This window comes from Drosophila takahashii, chromosome X (genome assembly GCF_030179915.1).
Source record: "Drosophila takahashii strain IR98-3 E-12201 chromosome X, DtakHiC1v2, whole genome shotgun sequence".
NCBI classification, from domain to species: domain Eukaryota; kingdom Metazoa; phylum Arthropoda; class Insecta; order Diptera; family Drosophilidae; genus Drosophila; species Drosophila takahashii.
In genome coordinates this window covers 6,770,401-6,792,293 of record NC_091683.1, presented here as the reverse complement: position 1 = coordinate 6,792,293, position 21,893 = coordinate 6,770,401, and the positions used below count along the sequence as shown (strand labels likewise).

At 38.2% G+C, this 21,893-nt stretch overlaps 2 protein-coding genes across 3 annotated transcripts; one reads left to right on the top strand and one right to left on the bottom strand.

Moving 5' to 3' along the window:
* Positions 1–3,754: 3,754 nt before the first annotated feature.
* LOC108060287 (uncharacterized) lies at positions 3,755–5,223 on the bottom strand. Of its 2 annotated transcripts, none has more exons than XM_017145928.3 (2): positions 5,068–5,223; positions 3,755–4,702 (listed from the first exon to the last, which is right to left on the bottom strand). In XM_017145928.3, exon 2 carries the CDS (start codon positions 4,678–4,680, stop codon positions 4,027–4,029), a length of 654 nt encoding a protein of 217 aa, XP_017001417.2. In that variant the 5' UTR covers positions 4,681–4,702; positions 5,068–5,223; the 3' UTR covers positions 3,755–4,026. The 2 variants fall into 2 exon arrangements, with proteins under 2 accessions (XP_017001417.2, XP_017001418.2); XM_017145929.3 differs by having other exon boundaries at positions 3,755–4,684; positions 5,068–5,221.
* A 13,154-nt stretch (positions 5,224–18,377) lies between these two features.
* LOC108060301 (uncharacterized) lies at positions 18,378–18,989 on the top strand. Its single transcript, XM_017145945.3, has one exon. The coding sequence runs from the start codon at positions 18,536–18,538 to the stop codon at positions 18,833–18,835; it is 300 nt and encodes a 99-aa protein (XP_017001434.2). The 5' UTR covers positions 18,378–18,535; the 3' UTR covers positions 18,836–18,989.
* The last annotated feature ends 2,904 nt before the right edge of the window (positions 18,990–21,893 follow it).

The following is a 21,893-nucleotide window of genomic DNA, read 5'->3' as shown; positions in this document are numbered from 1 at the left end:
TCCTATACATTTTTATAGAAAAAAATAATTATTTTTAAAAAATACTTCACTAATATTACTTACTATAATTTCTATTGCATTTCGAAGGCAATTTCTTACCCAAAAGAAAATACCAAGACAATTCTAACAATTTTAGTGATTTTCCTGCAACAAAAGAGTATAGTCCAGTGTTCCCCACACTGTTTCAACTAGATTTTGGATGGTAGGTGGGAATCGTAGCCACCCCTTTTGTTCGAGACAAAGAATCCCGGCTTTCAAGGCACAGAGCAACATCAAAGATTCTGTCGGGCGGCCTAAACAAGAGAACCTTTAGTTCTCGAGGCTGTCCAACTCGAGGCTCGGGCATTGGCAAAAAGCAGTGCGAAATTAGCCAAAAGTAATCCTTTAAGTTTAGTGCCCAAAAATTGCACACAATTGTCAGTGTCTCAGTGTCCTTCCTTCGTTTTCCAGCAGCCACCTCCCACAGCCCACATCCCAGAGACCCCCAAAGATCCCAACCCACATCCAACATTGTCAGCCACCGTTGATGACATTGTGTAAAATTTTGTTGCTGCTGTCGTCGCTTCGTGTTGCCGTTGTCGTTGATGTTGCACGTGAAAAAATACTACCGAAACTTATTAATCGTATATCGTAAATATACGTTTATAACTTTCACGAAAAACAATCACCGGTTTTCATTAAGATAAGTGTAAAAATCATACAGAAAAGAGGGCTAACGAGATCGCGTTTTACAGAAAAGAGTGCTAAAGAATTCGCGCTTTGGCATATTTTCATAAGAATGCGGCTAAAAAATGTACATTACAATTGAAAAGGAAAGCCGGTAAAATTATAAATAAATTATAAACGAATTATTAGAATATAAATATAAATTGTAGGTAATTTAAAAAAGTAACCATTTATTCTTTTTAAATTTTTTTGAATACCAACATTTTAAAACATTTTTCAAAGTGTATTATTCGCGGCTGCCTCCTCTGGCTGGGCTATAAAACTTTTATAGTAAAAAGTAAATGCCACAAATGAGCAATCGAAAATTTCGCATTATAATGCAAACTGTGTGCATTTTTCGGGGTTATTGTAGTCGGCTTTCGGGCGCAAAGACAAACGCATACCGGCAACCAAAGGAGCCAAATACAAGGACCAAAAATCCAAAAGCCAAGCCAGTCGTCATGGTCGCCTCGCCTTCCTTCCACTGCTCTCCACTCTTCGCCTCTATTAATAATAATAGAATTTTTGGAAAATTTTCAACATAGAGTAAGATGGGAGGAAAAAGGAAAAGGAAGCGCTGCTGCCTTTCGGCTCGCGATTTTTGCATTTGACAACGAAAACGAAATGAACGAGTTGGCTTTTTCTCACCATTCCATTCCGTTCCATTCTATTCCATCGTGAAAATGAAAATGAAAATGGGCATAGCCCACGCCCCATTTCCCCCCGGACTGCATTGCATAATTCAGCGGAGTCTGAGTCCTGGAGTCCCGAGTCCTGGCTGACAATAATGCTAATAATGATAATGATTATAATGCATGAACAAAATATTCCCGGAGATGCCGTCCTTTGTCTATCGAACCATGGACTCCATGGACTCCGCGCAGCTCCATTCCCCCGCTGTTTTTGGCATCTAATGAACTTCTTTATGGCTGCATCATTCGCATAGCTAATGCGGAGTGTCTATGGCTCCCATTTTGCAGGGGCTTGGAGAACTTAACAAGCTCGCAAAATTGAGTTGAAATTCAATAGTAAAGTTAAAATAAAAAAAAATTAATAGGTGCTACATAGAAAAAACTTCTGAAATCAAACAGAAAATATTAGACAATAATTTGCTTGATTATTAAGGAATTTTTTATCATTAAATTCGAGAAAATCGAACGAAAATCGCTTCTACGAAAATTTTGATCTTTAAATTCGAGAAAATCGAACGAGAATCGCTTCTGCGAACATTTTGATCTTTAAATTCGAGAAATTCGAACGAGAATCGCTTCTATGCGATGGCAAACACCTTCGCTACGCCCATTAATTTTTACTGCTTTTGGGTTTTCAAGTTTTCAATTTTCCCGAGCTCGCGGAAAAGCCACGTGGACCAGAATGCCATTTAGCGCTGCATAGGAAATCAAACGCGAAAGGTCAAAGACAAAAAGCAGGCGGGTGTATGGGTTGATGTTTTGAATGGGTGGATGGGTTAGGTTATCACCTTGTGATATATGCCGAAAAATGGAGACTCTCCCTGTGTGTGTGTGTGTCTGCAGCATCATCTTGGTGTTTGGAAACCCAGTGAACCACCGAAAATGGACAGGACCAGTAACCCTTCATCGAGCTGAGGGAGGATGAGGGAGCGGGCTAAGAGGAGAAGAAGCTGGGATGCTCCAAAAACCAGCAGTGTTGATTTAGGGTTGCAAACAGAAATTATGATAATGCCTGTGAAAACAACGGGCAGCGGGAGATAGAAACAAGGAGTCGCCGAAAGCAAAGGAAAATATATTAAATGTTATTGAGAGGAACTAATTTTCATTAAAAGGATTAAAAAGCATTTGGCGAAAAGAAGGAAGGAGTCTGCGATGGGAAAAGGGTGGCGATGGGTGTGTTTTTCGAGAACTGGCAACCGCGACGTCGTCGCTGGCTATGAATTAACATAAAAATCATAAAAATATGACACTATGAGAAGGAAACACCATCATGGCCATCAGCATTATCATTTTTCACAGGGGCTGCGGGGGAAAGGGGTTTGAAAATATAAAAAATATAATTTACAAAAAATTAATATATTTTCTATAAATTTTAAAGTAAATTTGTTATATATTTTAAAGAATTAACAAAACATCTGAAGAATTCGCGTCCTCTTTACATTTTATTATTAAAAATAAAACATTTTATATATTTATTTTTTCTATCTTAAAGCAAAGAATTTAAACAAAACATTTGCTGAAGAATTCGCGTTTTCAGTATTTCAGTAAATAAAATGGAATGCCCCCTTTCCTTTTGCGAGCCACTGACCATTATCATCATCATGATGACGAACGCATGATGCTCATTAAAAGGGGGCGGAGGGGGGACTACAGAAAGGGGCAAGGACTTGAGGTTGAGGCGGAAGCCTGTGGAGTAGTCTGGAAGGGGGTTTCCATTGATGGCAATGCGCGACAATCAACACGAGGCGCGCTGATATCGCACAGCAGTGGGTGGATGGGTGGCTGGGTGGTTTGGGTGGATTTGGGTGGATTTCTGGGTGGTTTGGGGGCAGAGTTACTTGGATTGCGGGTTCGGTTCCGTTGGGCAGGAGGATTAGTAATGGCCTGTGGACTGTGTGTGGGCTAAAGGTGGGCAGAGTGGAGCAGGAGCAGCATCATTTTGATGATACCAAGTGCTGATGACGATACCACCATCCCACCACCCAACTCAACCCAATCCAAATACCATTTACCTTTTTCGGGAGTGGGACGAACGTTGTTGTTTGCTTTTTTGTGGGCGTCGCTGCTGCCACTTAGTAACTCACCCGCAGTTTATTATTTTCAAAATATTTAAATTTTTTGGTAATAAGCGAAAAATGGTTTTAATATAACCGAATGGGCGTACCGAAGCGGACGTGCCTGATGACGACGATGATGATGGTGAGATGATGCTGATGTTCCGTAGGTAATCCACCTGATGAAGCGCTTTTGGAAATAGTAGACCATAGGATGCGGCTCGGGGACATTACGGGGATGATGGGTTTACTGCGGATAATGCCAGCTATAAAGTCACTAAATGAAATCACTAAATAAAAAAATGTTTTTAAACATATGTACATAGTCTATATTTTAATTGTGAAATTCCTCGTTTTTCCAGTTCCCAAACTCATACTGTATATCCCAAAATCATTTGTTTTCATTTACACGATAGATTTGCCAAAAAATCACATTGATGATAGCAATATCATTATCTGAACGAATGACTCAGCCCGATATCTGGGTTGTATATATATAGTATATGTTTATGGATATATTGAGGGGAATTCTAGTTTCGACTGGCATGTTGGTCTGTTGATTTTGGACTGATAGATTATTGATCCTTGGGTGGTTCCAAGTGGCATCTGCCCCAATAGTTTTGTTGCTGTTTCTTTTCTTGCTGTTGCTGCTGTTGCTGCTGTTGCTGCTGCTGTTCCTGTTGCTGTTGCATTTGCATCAATTGCAAATGCTGCTGGCGATTACGTGTATTATCCGCTGCCTGCCACGCCTCGTTGCGTCCGCCGCCCCTTTGGCCGGGGCCCATGGCAGCAGCACTACGTTTATAGGACTTGACGGTCTCCTCCCAATCGCGACCCATCACCTCGCGTGAGATTTCATCGGGGCTGCGCATGAACTGCTTTCGCAGCGAAGTGGGCTCAGTTTGACGGAAATTCGGTCGATAGGCGGAGGGATCACGGGGATTTAGCCACTTCGTATCGATATAACTGCGATCGCGCCACATATTATCCTCGCGATTGATGCGACGCTCCAAGGCGCCCGTATTCGTGCCACGCGAATAGGAGCCCGCATCGCTAATCACAGTGGATGTGGCGCTGGCCTTAGGAGTTTTGGGACCACTTCCACGACCATCCTGACCCCAGGAATCCGACGCCATGGCCCTACGAAAACCATTCCAAACGCCGCCAATCAATCCATGGCAACGCGGCCGCACCAGGGGACAGGCAATCAGTGGATAAGAGCGCTGCATGACTCTACAAATAATTTAAAACCTATAAATTGAAAAATAAATTTAAGCAAGTGTCAACTGTCAAAACGAATTTTCTTCTTTATCAAAAATATTGCCCTTTTTTCGTTGCAAATATTGCCACATTCGCGAAAAGTGGCCACCTTTTGTAGCAAATGTTGCCATCTTGACGAATTTCTGAGTACAAGCGTCATAACCTATCGTTTATATTATATTTTAAAGAATAGTCAAATTTCAAGACTTTCTATATTTTTGTACATGGTTTTCACTTTTTCTACACATACTTCCGCGAAAAATGGTAACTCTTTGCAGCAAACGTTGCCACGTCTGGCTAATTTGCCGAATAAAAGCGCGATAGTCGAGCAGTTCTCGTAATTCACAAAAACTTACCTATTAAAATAAACTATTGATTTGCTTCACAAAATCCGATGTCACCATATGCTTGTTAAATTTGGAATTTTAGCTAAGGATTTTACGATAAGATTTAGGCTCTGGTGTTGCCGGTTGAAATTTCTAAGGTTGAATGAGAAAAACCGAGAGTCTCAACTGAACGGCTCGAAAGGCAAAGTAACACTAAACTCAAAGCCACCTTGGAGTCAAAAAAATGGAGCTATCCTATCGCATCCTTTTAAATCAGACGGATATTAATATTTCGGTTGTTTGGGAGCATTTTTGCCAAATTAGAGCAAAAAATCGATTAAGAAATATTTCAAATTTGTACCAAAAATCTAAGTCCTGATTTTTCACCCAAACAAAACGAGTATTTTGCCCATTAAAATTGAAATAATGATCCAAATATTGAATGTCATACCTCGTTGAACTCGTAATAAAATCCCCAATCGATCTGCATTTAAACCTGGAAATTTTTAATTTTTGCCAATTTTCGCAAAAAATTATGATGTAACCCCTTATCAAAAATGCGAAAATTGGCGAAAATTTTATTTTTCCAAAATCACACGGAAAGTTTACTGATATTAATTATTAGGTTGTTAGCTGCCCAAAACAGTACGCCTTTTTGATTTGGGATCATTTTTGCCCAAGTTATAGCAAAAAATCGATTAAGAAATATTTCAAATTTGTACCAAAAATCTAAGTCCTGATTTTCCACCCAAACAAAACGAGTATTTTGGCCATAAAAATTGAAATAATGATCCAAATATTGAATGTCATACCTCGTTGAACTCGTAATAAAATCCCCAATCGATCTGCATTTAAACCTGGAAATTTTTAATTTTTGCCAATTTTCGCAAAAAATTATGATGTAACCCCTTATCAAAAATGTGAAAATTGGCAAAAATTTTAATTTTCCAAAATCACACGGAAAGTTTACTGATATTAATTATTACGTTGTTACCTGCCCAAAACAGTACGCCTTTTTGATTTCGGACCATTTTTAACCAAGTTACAGCAGAAAATCGATTATGAAATTCCCAATCATACTTCATTTAAACCTGGAAATTTTTAATTTGTATAATTTTATTAAAAATGCGAAAATTAATTCAAAAATATCCAAATTACAATTGAAGAACTGCAAAAAAGGGTATTGGTTTATACTTAATACTTGCAGTCAATAAGGTTTTTTTATAAAAATATCCAGAAAATCAGTACTTGTCATTAAAGTGCCTTTAACTCCCTGCACTGACTTGTTGGCAAGTCCTTATTGTCCACCCAACAAAGCAATGATTATTCATATGCATTTTCCACATACATCTGTATGTGAGTATAATTATAGGGACCAGGTCTTGAAGCAATTGCAATTTTGTGGCCACATCCACATCCGACTGGGGAAATCTGGGCAAAACTGCAGCATACTGGCGACCATTAACTGCCTGAGCCGGGCACTTCTTCGGGCCAACCCACTTGCACTTCTTCGACTTAAACGTTGACACTTGAACTCTTTTTGATTTCGCATATGTGCGCGGTCCCTGAACAATGGCACAATTATGTTAAATATCGACAAGTGGCCATCCAACTGGCGCTTTTGTTGTGGGGAAATATTAAGCACTTGTGGGCGGCCGCCTACAATCGAAATTAAAATTAAAAATAGGAAAATGTAGGTACAAAAAAATTAAAAGAGGTTGAGGACCTACAAGATTGCGAAAAAATGGGCATAAATATGCAACTTTTTCTTAGCCTGCTTCAAGGAAAATTAATTAAATTTGTTTTAAAAAAGATTTAATTATATTTTAATTTACAAGGTAAAAATATTAATATATATAAAGAATTTAAATTTTCCTTACTTTTAACCATAAAACATTATTTTACGTACAAACTAGACTAACCCTTTCCATTGATCTCCGACCTACCATTTTGAAAAGGGAACATTTTCCTGTTGGATATAACTTAATTATGCAATCTAAATGCATTGAATCACCTCAACCAAATGACAATAATCATAATGACAGTGGGTGGGGATTGGGGGATGATGAAAATTGTTATCCACCAGAAATGTTAACTCATTTGTTGTCCTTTTTGCAGTTGGCTCGCTGACAGCGAAGAAAACCACACAGAAGGGCAGGTGAAAATTTTGGGAGTGAAAATCCCCCTTCCCCATCCCAGTTTTCCCTTCTCTTTTCTTTGGCGAAAAGAAGGGAGAACGACAAATCTTTGCAATTTATTTACGTGCCATTTCGTAGCGAACATTTTCGTTAGATTTTCCCCATTCGCCTGGCGGAATTCCAAGACTGACTTCAGTCAGGAGGTCCAGGTTACCCCACCCCCTTCCCCAACCCCTTCTGAACCCCTTCCTATGGAACCTTCTTTGGTTTTTTGGCGACAACAAAAGTCATGACGCGCTGATGACGTTGCCAGTGGAAGGATTTAATGGCACATTAAGAATTTTATTACCGCCCAACAACAACAGCGCGGTAAGATGCTGGGGAAGGGCTAAAGAAGTGGTAAGGAAGGTGCTCTGCGGAAAGGGGTGTCTAACCCCGGCACTCGCCTACCTTGACAGAAAAATTTTTCGCGCGCGTACACACAAAATTTTTGACAGGCATTTGCCATGAAAATCTTTCGGTGTCAACAGAAAATTTTCATTTTCATTGGTTTTGTTCTCTTTTTCGTTTTTTCCCAGCGCTACTTTATTTTAGCGTGGATTTTCGATGCTCAGCGTCAGCGAAAGGGTACGGATTTTCTCAGGGGGGGCTTAGGGCTACATCTTCACTCCTTTGGCCGGGAGTTTTCAACGTCTCGTTGGACTAAGACGATTGTCATTATTACAAGTTTTGCATAAATGAATGAATGACATTTATGTATTTCATTTAGCCAGAGCGAAGGACTCTGACGACTTAAGGAGTTGAATGGTGGCTACAAAGAATGGATAAGAGAGGCGTCAGAGATGGCAAAACTTGCCAAATTATGTAATTAGCCTTGTGCTAAAGAATTCGCGTATTTTTGTTTCTTTCGCAGCCTGGCTCTTAATAAAATCAAATAAAAATAGGATTTCATTTTTAATTATATGGTCTGAAAAATGCCCAATCTGGCATCACTGGTGGCTAAGGAGGTGGCTAGGTCGTGAAAAAGGGGGGCAAGGTAATCAGGGGTTGCCTGAAATGATGCGCGACTTTTTCAAATCTTTATGCCCTTTGTTTGATCAACTTTTGCCGGAGCTGCTCTGCAAATTTTTGGACAAATGAGGCGAACGAGGGATGAGGTCAGGTGAATTCGTCGTGCCATTAACCCATTATGTGTCAGCGAAAATTTCAATCCAACCACAATTTCATCTTGACATTTGTGCATAATTGAATTAATTCCAAAATGGAATTCAGACATTTTCGTTGTGGCGAGGCATGCAAATGGAAATGGAAATGGCTGGAGAAAGGCTTTGAAAGGATTTCGGATAAACATAAAGATTCTTAATTATACGAGCTTAAAATTGAAGTTGGGAGCGAAAGGAATCAAGGAAGATTGAGAGAAATTAATTAAAGTCTTTATGGAAAAATTCTAAATTTATTGAACTAACACTCAAACTAAAAAAGAAAGTGCTATTTATAAGGATATCCCAAATAATCCCCAAATTAACGTCGATCCCTGGAACATCTGGAATGAAATGTGTTTTTATTACCTCCTGTTATTTATATGCAACTTAACCATCTTCTTTCGCCTTTTTCTTCAGTTTTTGTTTGTGCAACCCTTCTCTCTGCTTAATTTGAATGCATTTAAAAATGTTAAAATATGAGAATTACCGGGACAAAGCGAAAAAAAGGAGGCAGAATTTATTTACAAAGACACGCACTTTGAACGTTAACTTAAGCGGGGGAGAAATGGCCATATAGTTTGGCCAGGCCTCGGTACACAAGAGATTTGTACGTGTTCCCACTTGATGAGGCCAACACCCCCCGAAACCATCTTTATCAACCCCCACCCATGACAAATAATACGCGAAAAAATGCCTTCAACGGGAAAAAAAGGCTCTCACACACAGCGAAGAAAAGAGTTAGACAAGGATAAGGGATCTACACTACAGAAAATATTGACATAGCTAATCTTTAGATAGATTTTTATTTAAAATTAAAATATATATATTTTTAGTGGCATGAAACCTGTAAATATTTCTACAATATTTTAATGATTTTTTTCATTATAATGTTATTAAATCTAATAATATTTGTATATTTTTCACTGTGCAAAAATAGGCATTATAATAAAAAAGAAATGGAATACACGAAACAAGGGGCGGAGAGGGAAAGGGGGTGGCGCATTACAAGCCCCCCTCCTCCGTTTGCCAGTGGCTCACGTTACGCCGAAAAAGAGATAATTTTATTTCATTAATCCTTTTTTGGGACAAATTCTCTGTCGTTTTTTTTTTGTTTTTCTGTCGTTTTCATTTTCGGGTTCGCGTTTTGTTTGCTGCCCTCTTGTTCTACTGGTTCTTTTTGCCGGCTTCAGCTTCTGTTTTTTCTTGTATTCCGGCTCGGAAATACTGGGGCGTGGCTCGAACGTAATATTAGCTTAAAATTGTGTAAATAAAAATTACATTCGTAAGAAGGTTCCCGTAGTGGCAGCATCTGCTTAAGTCCCCATCCTCGACTATAATGCGTATAGCCGGGTTTTTTTTTTCAGTCCCATTTTGGGATGGGGTTCGGCATGAATCAGTGACCGCAAGTTCTGGGTTCCATCCGCTGAATCTGGGATCCGGGATCTGGATAGGATGTTTGGATGCTTTTTTCTTTGCCCCTGTCGTCGCTATTTTGAGGTACAGTTATGCTTGCTGACAACTAGTTTTAATCTAGCATGATTTAAATGTCTAAAAATAAATATAATAGGGTTTAGAAAAATTTATTTTGAAAAGATATTAGATATTTAAAAATATATAACAAATATTTAAATACATCAAATATTACCTTTTTTTAAAATACATAAAATATTAGATATTTATGTATATATAAAAATATATATATTTATCGAGAGGCTTTTCACAGGACTCTTATCCTCCCCATACCCCCAAAACGTGATCAATATTAACACCTTGGCGAGTCATTTGTCTGGCAATTTACAGCACTTTTTCGGCCAATATAATTCGCGCTTAATGGCCTCTTGGCCGGTAAAACCCTGGCAAACCCTTTGGCACGCATAATTCAAACGGCGCAAAGTTCAGAAAGCACCCCTCCTCGTTTGCAAATTAATGTTACATTTTATTTGAAGAAGAAAATATAAATATAAATATTTTCGCAGCGCTACAAATAAATTTGTCAGGCGGCGCAGGAGTGTGCTTCTTTTTCGCATTTTCGTGAAAAATTATAAACAGTCCGGGTGTCCTTGCCGCCAGTTACGACTCCTGGTTGGGTATATAACTCCGCTCATTAGTTGCCCTACACGCAATTAAGCACAAATGGCTTTCGAGGCGGGCACACGTAGTCCTGGTGTCCCGGAGTCCTTATCCCCTTCTCCAATCCTTTCCCCTGCCTATGGATGTTCCGCTCCGTCTCTATGACAACTCGGTTTTTAGCCAAGCTTCCCAGAATCGCAGAATCCTGGCTCCTCCTCTTGCCACTTCTCCCACTCGCTTAACTATAAATCCTTGGGCAAAAGTTATTCGCAGCGGAAACATTGTCATTGCTTGCTGGCGTTGTCGTTGCCAGCGCCGTGGAAACTTTGACTTTTCATATTTCTTCGGGAAAGCCCAAAGACAAGGCAGCAAACTCAAAAAAAAGCAGCAACTGTACCTGTGTTTCGAGTTGGTGATCCCTCGATTGATCAGTTAAAAAATAAAATATTATACATATTTCAACCATTAAATGCTCAACTGGAATTTAAAAATGCGATCCCCAACTTTTTACGGTCACCGCAACACATTTCTTGATTTTTCGGGGTCACCACTCAAAGTTAATTATGTACTTTTCCTGTGTTTTAAGTTGGTAAACCCTCTATTGATCAGTATAAACAATTAATTAACAATTAAATGCTAAGCAGGAATTTTATAATGCGATTTCTTAATTTTTGGGGTCACCAATAAAATTAAATAAGTTAAGAATCAAGTTATTTATATGCCATAAACAGTATAACATTTTTATTTAAGCTAATAAATATCTGAAAATATATTACAATACTTTTTATTAACCTAAGAACCCTGTATTCTATTTCGTCGAGGTCACCATTCGACATTCGGGGCTTTTTGTCGCTTCTAGAGCCGAGCCGCATTAAAATTTGTCGTTCGTAACTTTGGCGGACGGGCGCATCCGTTGTTGCGTCTGGGACTTTCCTTCCCCTATATCCTTCCCCTATCCCTATTATATATCCTTCCACCCCAAAAAGGAGAACCGCCCGCCAATTTTCGTTGTAACATTCTGGGCAAAGCCAAAAAATTTATTACACGTAAAATTTCACCTGCGCAAGACTTTGCTTTGCCCATTTTAACGCTTAAATAAACTTTTGGCCACCATTCCCCTCAGAGCGGTGTTTTTTTTTTCGTTTTTAATATATATATATTTCTGGCATAAATATACATAAGCGCGAAGAGGATAAGAGAAGGACAGACAGGAGGCGGGCACACACACAAAGGATTCATAAATTTCATAATTGTGAAATGTGCATTTTAATGTGCTCGCAAATGAGTTGAAGACAAATTTTTGAATTATTTGCAAAATTTTGTTGATTTATTGAAATTGCCCCGTGCTTGCTGCCCACCGCCCCAAAAACTCCTAGGAATTATCCTGTCTGCACTGCTTATTTGAGTAAAACACTGAGTCTCCAACTTAATAACCATTTTCAAACTGTTGCGCCGTAGAAGTCCGAAAATTAAACTACTGGTAACATAGAATACATTTTCGGAACGGGAAATTCATTTTTTGCGGTTTTTTTATGATTTAATTTCGGGTATATCTTTTTATGGGATGTTTTGATTTTCTTTTAGAATTTATTTGGATTTCATAAAAAATAAAATATATATTAAAATGATACATTGATACTGCCTAAAAGTATTTAATTGGCACTCCGAATTCCAAGAAAAAACATTTCTTGTTTTCACTGCATACTTTTAGACACCTTCATAAATGATTTAAAGATTTCTAGTTAGGTTTCTAATTTTTTAAGTTAGGAACCAAGTTGAGTATATATATTTTCCAAGTCCCAGGACATCCGAGTGTCGATCAGTAATATTCCTGGACTGCTGTGGCGAAAATTCAGCCATGTGCATGATTCGTTTATGCCTTTGTCAGGTTCGTCAGTGAGCAGCAGTGAAAGCGGTAGAAATGTGGTGGCGGCAGTTTGCTGCACCTGTCTGACCAAGTAGCCACCACCCACCTACTACCCAGCTACAATCTACCCACCCACTCAGTCTGTCCGTCGAGTCAGTTGTTTGATTTTACAGTTGTAGTCCAATTACGATTTTGAGCGCATACCAACCGCACAGATTTCTGCCTTCAGCTATGTGTGTACTTCAGCAGTTGGGGCCAGAATAATAGTTTCGAAATAATAAATATACAAATACTACTACTAATAGTATGATTAAACGAAACAAATATTAGATTGGGCACACGTCGATTCTTCTATAGGGAAGCCAACCAAAATTCCATGGATCTTTTTTCTCAAATTGTTTTTGTCTTTTTCACTGAGTATCACTATTATTGCGAGCACGTGTGTTCTGGGCTTGTAACTGTCTGTCAGCGCTGCAACAGCGTCCTTTTCGTCCTTGTTTCTCGTCCTCAGTCGGTCATGCTCCTTCCGAACGGTTTGCACGCGGTTTTCGACCAGCTCACCACCTGGATTCTAGATGGGTTCGTCCTGGCCTGCTGCTGCTGCTGCTCGTCCTGCTAAATTACATTTTAGCAAGTTAATTGAAATGGAAATTAGTTGAAATTGTAAAACGAATTGAATTGTATGTGATTAGCTGCAGCATTTTCGAATTGGTTAAACAGCAGTAGCAGCAGCAACAGGAGGAAGGCTTGCCTTTTTCCACCTGAAGGACTTTCGGCCAAGATTGTCCTCAATATTCCGAGCACAACTGTACCTGGCAAAGAAATAATCCCGATTAAATGTGATTGATTGAGGTTTTTCGGGTTAAAATACATATCTTGGATTTTATTAAATTGAAATTAATTATTAATAATTCATTTTAATTAATTTTTGATAATATATAAATAATATTCTATAACTATAATCATATTATATATTTATACCCATTGGGCTCTAATAAAAAGTACCATATTTCAAGGGGAGTCACTATCTATTTGCATACTTCCCCCGACTTTTCACTACTTACTTATCTCTTCCTACGAAAATTCTCTTCCTGTTCCACAAAGACCGCAGACAGACATCGCGTATATTTAACCATAAGTAATATTAATACCCATTTTTGTTAACCGAGAAAAAAAGTGCGGAGTATACTTTATGTGTTCAGTGGGTGGGTTTTTCAGTGGGCGGTGGTTGGGTAATGTGTGTGTAAAATTATTATCCTTCACGCTTAATATGCACAAGCGGAAGCCGTCATTTGTACGCCACGGAGAGATGACGATGACCAAAACCCAGGGCCGCTGGCCATTTAGCATACGCAACTGAGTGTGAGTGTGGGTATGAGTGTGAGTGTATCCTGGTGTCATTTTTTTCCTTTCATTTTTTAGTCCGGCGTTTTTTATATCATCGTCCTAGTCATCGTCTACTTATGTGCCACATGCTTCGCTCTGCACTAAAAAATATATATTTTATAAAAAAAATAATGTATTTTACTTAAATCGTAGGGTAAATTTTTCTAATAAGCTTTTGTGTATCCTGTATTTGTATTTGCTTTATAAATTTCTTTGATTTACGATCAAACAACTGCTTATTTCTCGCAGTGTCTTCTCCTGCTTGCTACGTGAGCCGCTGTCCGTTGTCCAAGGGAGCGCGTGTCCTTACAAAATTAGTGCTCTTTTACATTCATATGCACACATGCATCTATCCCAGATATATATATGATTTTTTTCACAATACTCGTACATTATTTTCGGTTGTACATTTAGCATGGGCTAAAAAAAATTTGGAATAAAAAAAATTAAAATATAAAAGGAGGAAGGGGGATAGCTCCTCTCCCGCGGACAAACGGACAAGCGGACGAGCGGACAGCAATCGCAACGCTGATATATAATATTATATTTTTTTGCAACTGTTTGTGCCACTTTGGCGGAAGTATCGCAGCGACATCAGCACGAAAGGACCCCCAAACCCCCCTTAACCCCTTGTTGACCGACCCACACCACTGCTTTTTTTCAGCACAGGACACTCTCGAGCTTTATGCGTTTTTTGTGTGTTTAGCAAAGCATAGAAAAGTGAGCGTATAAAAAATTGAAACCATTTTCTCATATTAAATGTGTGCCGACCGAAAAGAAGGCGTTGGGTGGGGTGCGTGGGCAAAGGGGGCGTGGTGGCAGCAGCAGTTAATAATGAGCGTAGCGCCCCCTAACGGACAGCGTTGGCATCTGGACGCAAACATCTAAGAACTTCAGGGCAAGCAGTTCTTGAAAAACGATCATAAAGATGATTGAAATTTAAAATTGTTATAGGTTTTATAAAATATAATTTAAGGAATTAAAATGATATCCCAAATAAATAAACTTTGTTACTTAAGAACCATACTTATAATTCGTAAAAATGTACTAACATTAACCTTTGCAATTTTTTTTTATTTATATGTTTATAATATTAAAACCATATATGTTTTTAGAAATTAAATAGTAGATTCTTGAGGAGCTTTTTATTTATAAGGTAGAAGATATTTATAGCCTGAAAAGCTTTATAATTCTAGGTTTTCCATCCTCTTTTTTCCTGTATAAGCTCATATCCGTTTCCTGTTTGTAGGCAACGTAACGCTGATCTCTTCGTTTTATTCTTCTGGCAGTCTGGTATTCTTCTCTCCCATTTTGCACTATCCTATCCCTTTGGGTTGACAGTACGTGTTGCCTTGTCACTTTATATATATAAAAAGTATGTATGTACTATATATATCTGAGACACTGAGACTCGCCTGCTGATTATTATTCCGCTGACCGTTTCGTATTTATTTGAAAGGCATTTGCCGCCAGCCACCAGGACACACATATCTGTGTGTGTGTTTTTGTATTTTTTGTATTTTTATCCTGCAGGCGAGGAACAAAACGACATATTCGTCCTGCATAAATGATGTAATTACAGCGCAAGATTTTTGCTATGAGCAATTTTTATTTTAATTTCTTACCCCAACTTTTTCTCTTTCTTCCTCTTTCTCTCCATTACCCCACCCATTTATTTCCCTCTTTATTTCCCCTCCTTGCCCTATATGATGGTATGATGGTACCCTCTGATATGTAAGTACGTATGCTATATAGCACTTGGTCACACACAAGTCTGCCAGTGCCAGCTTGTGAAATATTTTGCATGCTTTTATCATAATTTTAATTAAATGCGCAAATTACTATAGAATTTATATATTCCTTCTTTTTTTATTTGTTTGTGTGCGCTTCTTTTTATAAAACCTTTGACTGAAAATTGAGATTAATATTAATGATTTTCCTTAAGGATTTTTCTAAAACTGGTAGATATGAAAAACGTAAAAAAAAATCTCAAACAATAATTTTTGAAAAATATATAAAATTGTTTTTATTTACAGCAGGAACTTATGTTTTTTTTTTTGATTTTGTATGCCATATCGCTCTGTGTGATTTTTTATTTTCTTGACCACAAATGTTCTCTACCCCATTTCAAAGTTGACTTTCTGCTATTTATTTTGACCAGTCAAAGTCTCGAATAATATCAACAAACAAGTGCTTACTTTTCCCACCTTTTTTTTTCTTCGTTGGATACCCTTTTTTGTTTTTTCTTTTTTTTTGAATGGAACGCTGATATTTTATGGCCCCAAAACGCGACCCCAAAAATATCAACCCACCTGCCAAACAGACTCTAATGCATTTCTAACATGGGTTAAAGGTGAAACGGGAAACGGGAGAAAAGGGGGCGGTGCGATTTGTTGACACAGCCAACGCCGCAAAAACATTGGCGGGCGTGTTAAATGAAATGAAAAGCCAAACGCGCGACCGCGAAAATCAAACAACAATAAAAAATAAACTGAGGGGGAAAACCGCAGAAAGGTAGCTGCCAACAACAACAACAAAACTGGACCTGGGAAATTGCGATGGCAGCAGAAACAAAAAACAACAACAACACACACTCGCACAAATACATAAGCAAAATCAAGCGAAACAAATTGTAGTTAAACCCAATTTGTAATTTGTTTGGCAAATCGCTCGAATGGCGGTAAAAGAACAAAAGCACCAAGAAAAAACAAAAAAAATTTATATTTATAAATAAATTTGTTTTTTTTTAATATTTATAAGCTTAAAACAAGAAACACATGTTATTGAAATATTTTTAAGAAAATAATTTTTCAAACAACTTATACATTAAATGTATTTTGGGCCTAACATTGCAAAAAATGGTCCGAATACGGAGTGTCATACCTCGTTGAGCTCGTTATTTTATTTTCAATCGATTGGCATTCAAATCGAGAAATGTATAATTTTTGGCATTTTTTGCAAAAAATCATGATGTTACCCCTTTAAAAAAATTTAAAAATTGACAAAAATCTTATTTCTTTAAAATCCCACGGAAAGTGTCATAAATTGATTTATTAATTTGTTATCTGTTCAAAACAGTATGCTTTTTTGGCGTGAGACCATTTTTGGCCAAGTTACAGCAAAGAAATTAAAATTTTTAACAAAAATCTAGATCCCAATTTTCCACGCATAAATAATAAGTTTTTTGCCGAAAATTAAAATATAGATTCAAATATGGATTGTCATACCTTTCTGAACAAGTTATTAAATTTCCAATAGATTGGTATTTAAACCCGGACATTTTATTTTTTGCCCATTTTTCGCAAAAAATTATAATGATGATTTCAAAAATTCGAAAATTGATCAAAATATAAATTTCCCTGAAAGTGATGGGGTTCGTTAGTTTAGGTTGTTAGCTGCTTAAAAGAGTCATTCTTTTAGATGTGATCCTCGATTTGTCTAAATTGTAAGTTATTGAATAAATATAATCAACATAATTTTTTTCTCAGTGCTCCAATATAGCAACAGCAACAAGAAAAGCCACAAAGCTAAAAACAGCTAACGGGTAAACGGTAAACCAGCGACCGCCTGAATCCTGAATCCTGTATCCTGAATCCTTTCCCCCAGCTTTTGTGTGTGTGTGTGTTGTCGCGATGAGAAACGTGCCGATGCATAATCATTGAGGCCATTATCATTTATTTCACTCAAAGGTGTCGTTGCCGTTTCGCTTCCGTTTTGCGCCATGTGCCACCTGCAAAAATCAAAAACACACGCACCACTTCGCCAACAGAACGGAAGTAAAAGAAAGTCAAGCTTAGCTAATGCCGCAATACTTTGGGCCTTGAATGCAAGATCAAACTTTTCAAATGTTGTTAAAAATTAAAAAAAAATATATATATATTGATAGGAACATAGAGAAAAAACTGGGTAAATCTAAATATTTAAAAAAAAGGTGTCTAAAGGTATGCTATGATTCTTTAATGTGATTTAACATCTTGGGATATTTCTTTAAAAAAATTAAAAACCAAACCCAAAGTCTAGAGACCCAAGCATTTAAGGCTTTCAAATCGTTTGGTGCAAAGCAACCTTAAAATCCGCCAACGATTAGCAAATAACCCAGCAACAACAAAGCAGCGGCGATTTTACAACCGCATCCACAGCAAACAGCGGACAAACGGCGTCCTGTGCCTGGAAATTTATGAACCCAAATACCATGGTATGGTATGCCCCCTCAACCAAACCAAATCCCCCATACCAACCTATCACCCTCCTTTTGTGTGTGTGAACTGCGCTCGCGATTTTTGGCCTATTTGTTTAGGTCAGAACTATAAAAATCTAACAAACTATAGCGTAATGAAATCAAAATAAAACAGAACCCACATTTCCCCTCGCATAAGTCAACACAAAAGGACATGGAATATGGGGAACCAAACCATAATCTAGCATAGTATTGTCCTTATAAAAAATTCCAAAACCATTAAAAGTTACAACACAAAAAACCTTTCCAAAAAGCCTGGAAAAAATCATGAAACACACAATTTTTTTAAAATAGACTTAAAAAAGATGTACAATTTTTTTCATTTATATTACAAAAGAAATATTTTTTGTTCTCAGCTCGATATATTCCCAATAAACGCAGATGCCCTAGCGATAGACGCTAGTTGATTATTTGATTGTCAAAGCCCTTAGTGCCGGAGTTTCGAATAGAATTCAGTTACATCTGGCTCGGTAAACAGAAAGCAACCAAAAAAATTAAAGAATACATTTCTTTACTTATATATATTTTCTTCTATACGAAATTTCGCAACCCAACTCCGTTCAAGAAAATCCCGGAGTGTTTTTATACCATAACTGCCATGGCGATGAAGATGATGAACCGAAACCAGAACCAGCTGAAGATGAAGATAAACTACACCCATTTTATGGTCGAGCCCATTTTCCCAGTGCCGCAAATGTCGTCGGCAACTTTGAAGGCTCGTCGGGCCGTCGTCGAATCATATAGAGGTCCCCAAATTGCTCCCGATGATGCCATGCTCCCAATGCCGCCGCACAACAGGGCCCAGAGTATGGGTGAGATTCTGCAGGATCTTCGGCAGAGAGTCAAGAATCTGAAGCTCTGGCCTCGGGCCATTCGTCTGCTGAAGAGACGAGTCTAGTCTTATCAATTCGATATAGCAACTATCTCTATTCCATTCTCAAAATCCCCATTAAACAAGTTCGCATTGTGTTCGATTTTGGGTTCCACAAATCGTTAGTCCCCTAAAAATCGATCACATGACGTCGTCTTAAATATATATGTTCCGAAAATAATTACTTTAAAAGTGTTTCTTTGGTATTCTGAAATTTTCAGATCTAAAAACATTACATTAACACACGTTGAGCAATTTAAATGTATTAAGAGTGGAGTTGGGACATCTGGATCCCAGGCCCAAATCGCAAAAGGCCGCCACTGCAAACTGGAACGACAACAATAGCGAAAAAATTAAATTCCAACATTAAAATAAGTTTTTAAAACTAAGCAACGCGGCGGCTTATGTCACATACACACAGAGAGAAAGACACAAAACAAAGCGGCAAAAAAAGAACCACAGGACAGACGGCATTTAGAATATAAATTTAGTTAAACAAATCTCGGACGAGGCGGCCTCCCCAAGGTACACGAATGCAGCCAGAGTTGCTACCGTCATGTATGAGTTTTCTGGCAGGAGAGGAGCTGCGCTGCAGGAAAATGGATAATCTTTTGCATTTCTCTATTAATTTACTATATTTTTAGGAAATATCTTACCTTATATTTTAGAAACGAAACTGAGTTTTAATGCAGCCAGAGTTGCCACCTTCATGTATGAGTTAGATAAGCTGTTGTTGTTCTCTATTATTTGTTAATTTATCTAAAAATTTAAACAAAATCTTCGGTTTATTAATATATAATTTATTAATACAAATAAGGATCGCCAATTAAAATATCGCTCGTTTAATATACCCTGCCAAACCCAGAAGAACTCGAATTCCCAGACTGTAGGGCATTTTAAAGCAAAGCTTTCGACCCCCAGACCCCCAAAGTGCATTTCGTTCGTTTTAGGGTTAGGGTTAACCCTCCACTGCCCCGCGACCTCTCCTTCGGCCTTTTCTTGTTCTGCTTCTTTATCTTTTTGCCATGTAGGCTTCTCTGGCTCGTATTTCCCACCCCGCCAACCGCTGACAAACGTCAAAATATAATTTTTGCGTGGATTTGCGTTGGCCCAACAACAACAGCAACAGTAATAAATGTCAGGGGGTTTGAAACCCCCACCAAAAATGGAGGAAAAAAAAAGTGAAACAATTTTTGCAACTGCTGCCTGCTTCTTATCTCAGGCACGTTAATGTGGCCTATGTGGCCATGTGGGGGAAGGGTTGCCGTTGCCAGCATTGCATGTCCTACTGTGAGACATAATTTTTAATAATCTACAACACAGCCCGGCCACAAACGGGGAGGCGCCCGAAAAATACGCGCATGCAAATGGCTTAATTTAATATATAATTATACCCTGACAACGCAGCAAGGAGTCCACAAAAGAAGATAGGGCTATATTAGCTAGGGATCGGATATATATTTTATATTTTTAAAAATCTTCAGGGCCTCTCTCTCAACGTTTTCATGGGTTTCATGCCTACCAGCGCCCTTCTATGCGATTCTCAAACTTCTTAGGTAGGTCGCTAAATTCGAAACGGAATACAAAACATATTCAAGTGAATTTTCTTCTGGATATATGCTCTAAATTAGAGCATTCCATAGTCATCCAATGTGTGTTAATCCCCTGACGCCCACTACGGGAGTGATTTCCTCGGTTTTCGGCTTGTACACCTTGTCGTGGTGGCTTTTTTATCTGACTCCGAAGGTTGGCCAAAAAGGTGTTAAGACCAAGATGCCATCCATATACGTACACGTATGTGGAAGATTGTCTTGTCTAAGCTCCAGATTGATGCCGCCTTTGCCGCAAAACTCAATCCCAGAGCTGTAATTAAATTATCATGCCAGGAGCATAACGCCGCCTTACCTCCGCCTTAACCCCTCGCATGTGTTCGGGGGTGTTGTAATTCAAACAGGAGCCAACGCAACGGGTTAACATTAGCGCACTTTTATGGCCTTCGCCGGATAAGTATATGTCCTTTCAGCCCAACTCCCCCGCATCGCCATTTGAGCTTCTCTTTTTTCTATGATTAGCTGCTAAATTTATGCCAGCCGCAAAGGAGTTTTGCGGCAAGCAGTTAAAACAGCAATAGCCCTGCAATGCCTATTTATCTGGGGGAAAAACCAGTAGCTGAATGAAAAAGTATAAACTTCATCATATATTTTACCAGCAGATGAGTCTATGAAAAAATTTAGATAAATTTGATTAAATATTTTGAATAAAAATGGTGGAAATATTTATATTTTTGTAATCTTTAATAGCTGATGATGCGATAAAAAATGGCCACCTTGGTGGAAATATTCATTTATTTTAATCCTTTATAGCAGATGAGTCAGTGAAAAATATTTTAAAATATTTTAATAATATTTTAAATGCTAAAAACCTTTTCTAAACCTAACAAAAGCTTTGCTGATGAGCACCATCTTGGTCTTAAAATATTCATATATTTGAAAACACCCAAGTTCTCCTTCGATCTGAATAACACCGGTAAATATACAGATACGATCAGGCTCCAGTCGCCCGTTTATTTAAATGAAAATCCAGTAAAAAATAAAAGAAGAAAAAGGGGAAAAGCGCGGTGGGTGGCTTTTCCATCTTGGACAGCAGCTGTTGACCAAATGTGGACTTAGGACGTGCTTTTAATTTTTAAAAACTGCTCTTAAAACGCGATAAAACACGTTGAAATGGCAAATAGCGGATGGAGGAGGGTGGAGTCTAAAAAAATCAAGCGAAGGAGAGTAAAAGATGGAAATTAGTGGAGGAGACGACGAGAAGGCGAGTTACATATGTACTTAGCCAGTTACATGTGTGTGTTTCTGTGTGATATATATATTTTATTCATATGGACACACACAACCCACACACGAGAAAATCCCAAGTTGGGGAAATAAAAAATATGGTAAAAAAAATGGGGGCCAGAGTGGACAGTGCATCTGAAAAAAATGTGTAAAGCGTGCATTTACATAATGAAAGATGTAGCAGTGCAAGTGTGTGTGTTTTTTTTCCACAGTATATGTGAGGCAAAAGGATTAGCGATGGTCGTCAT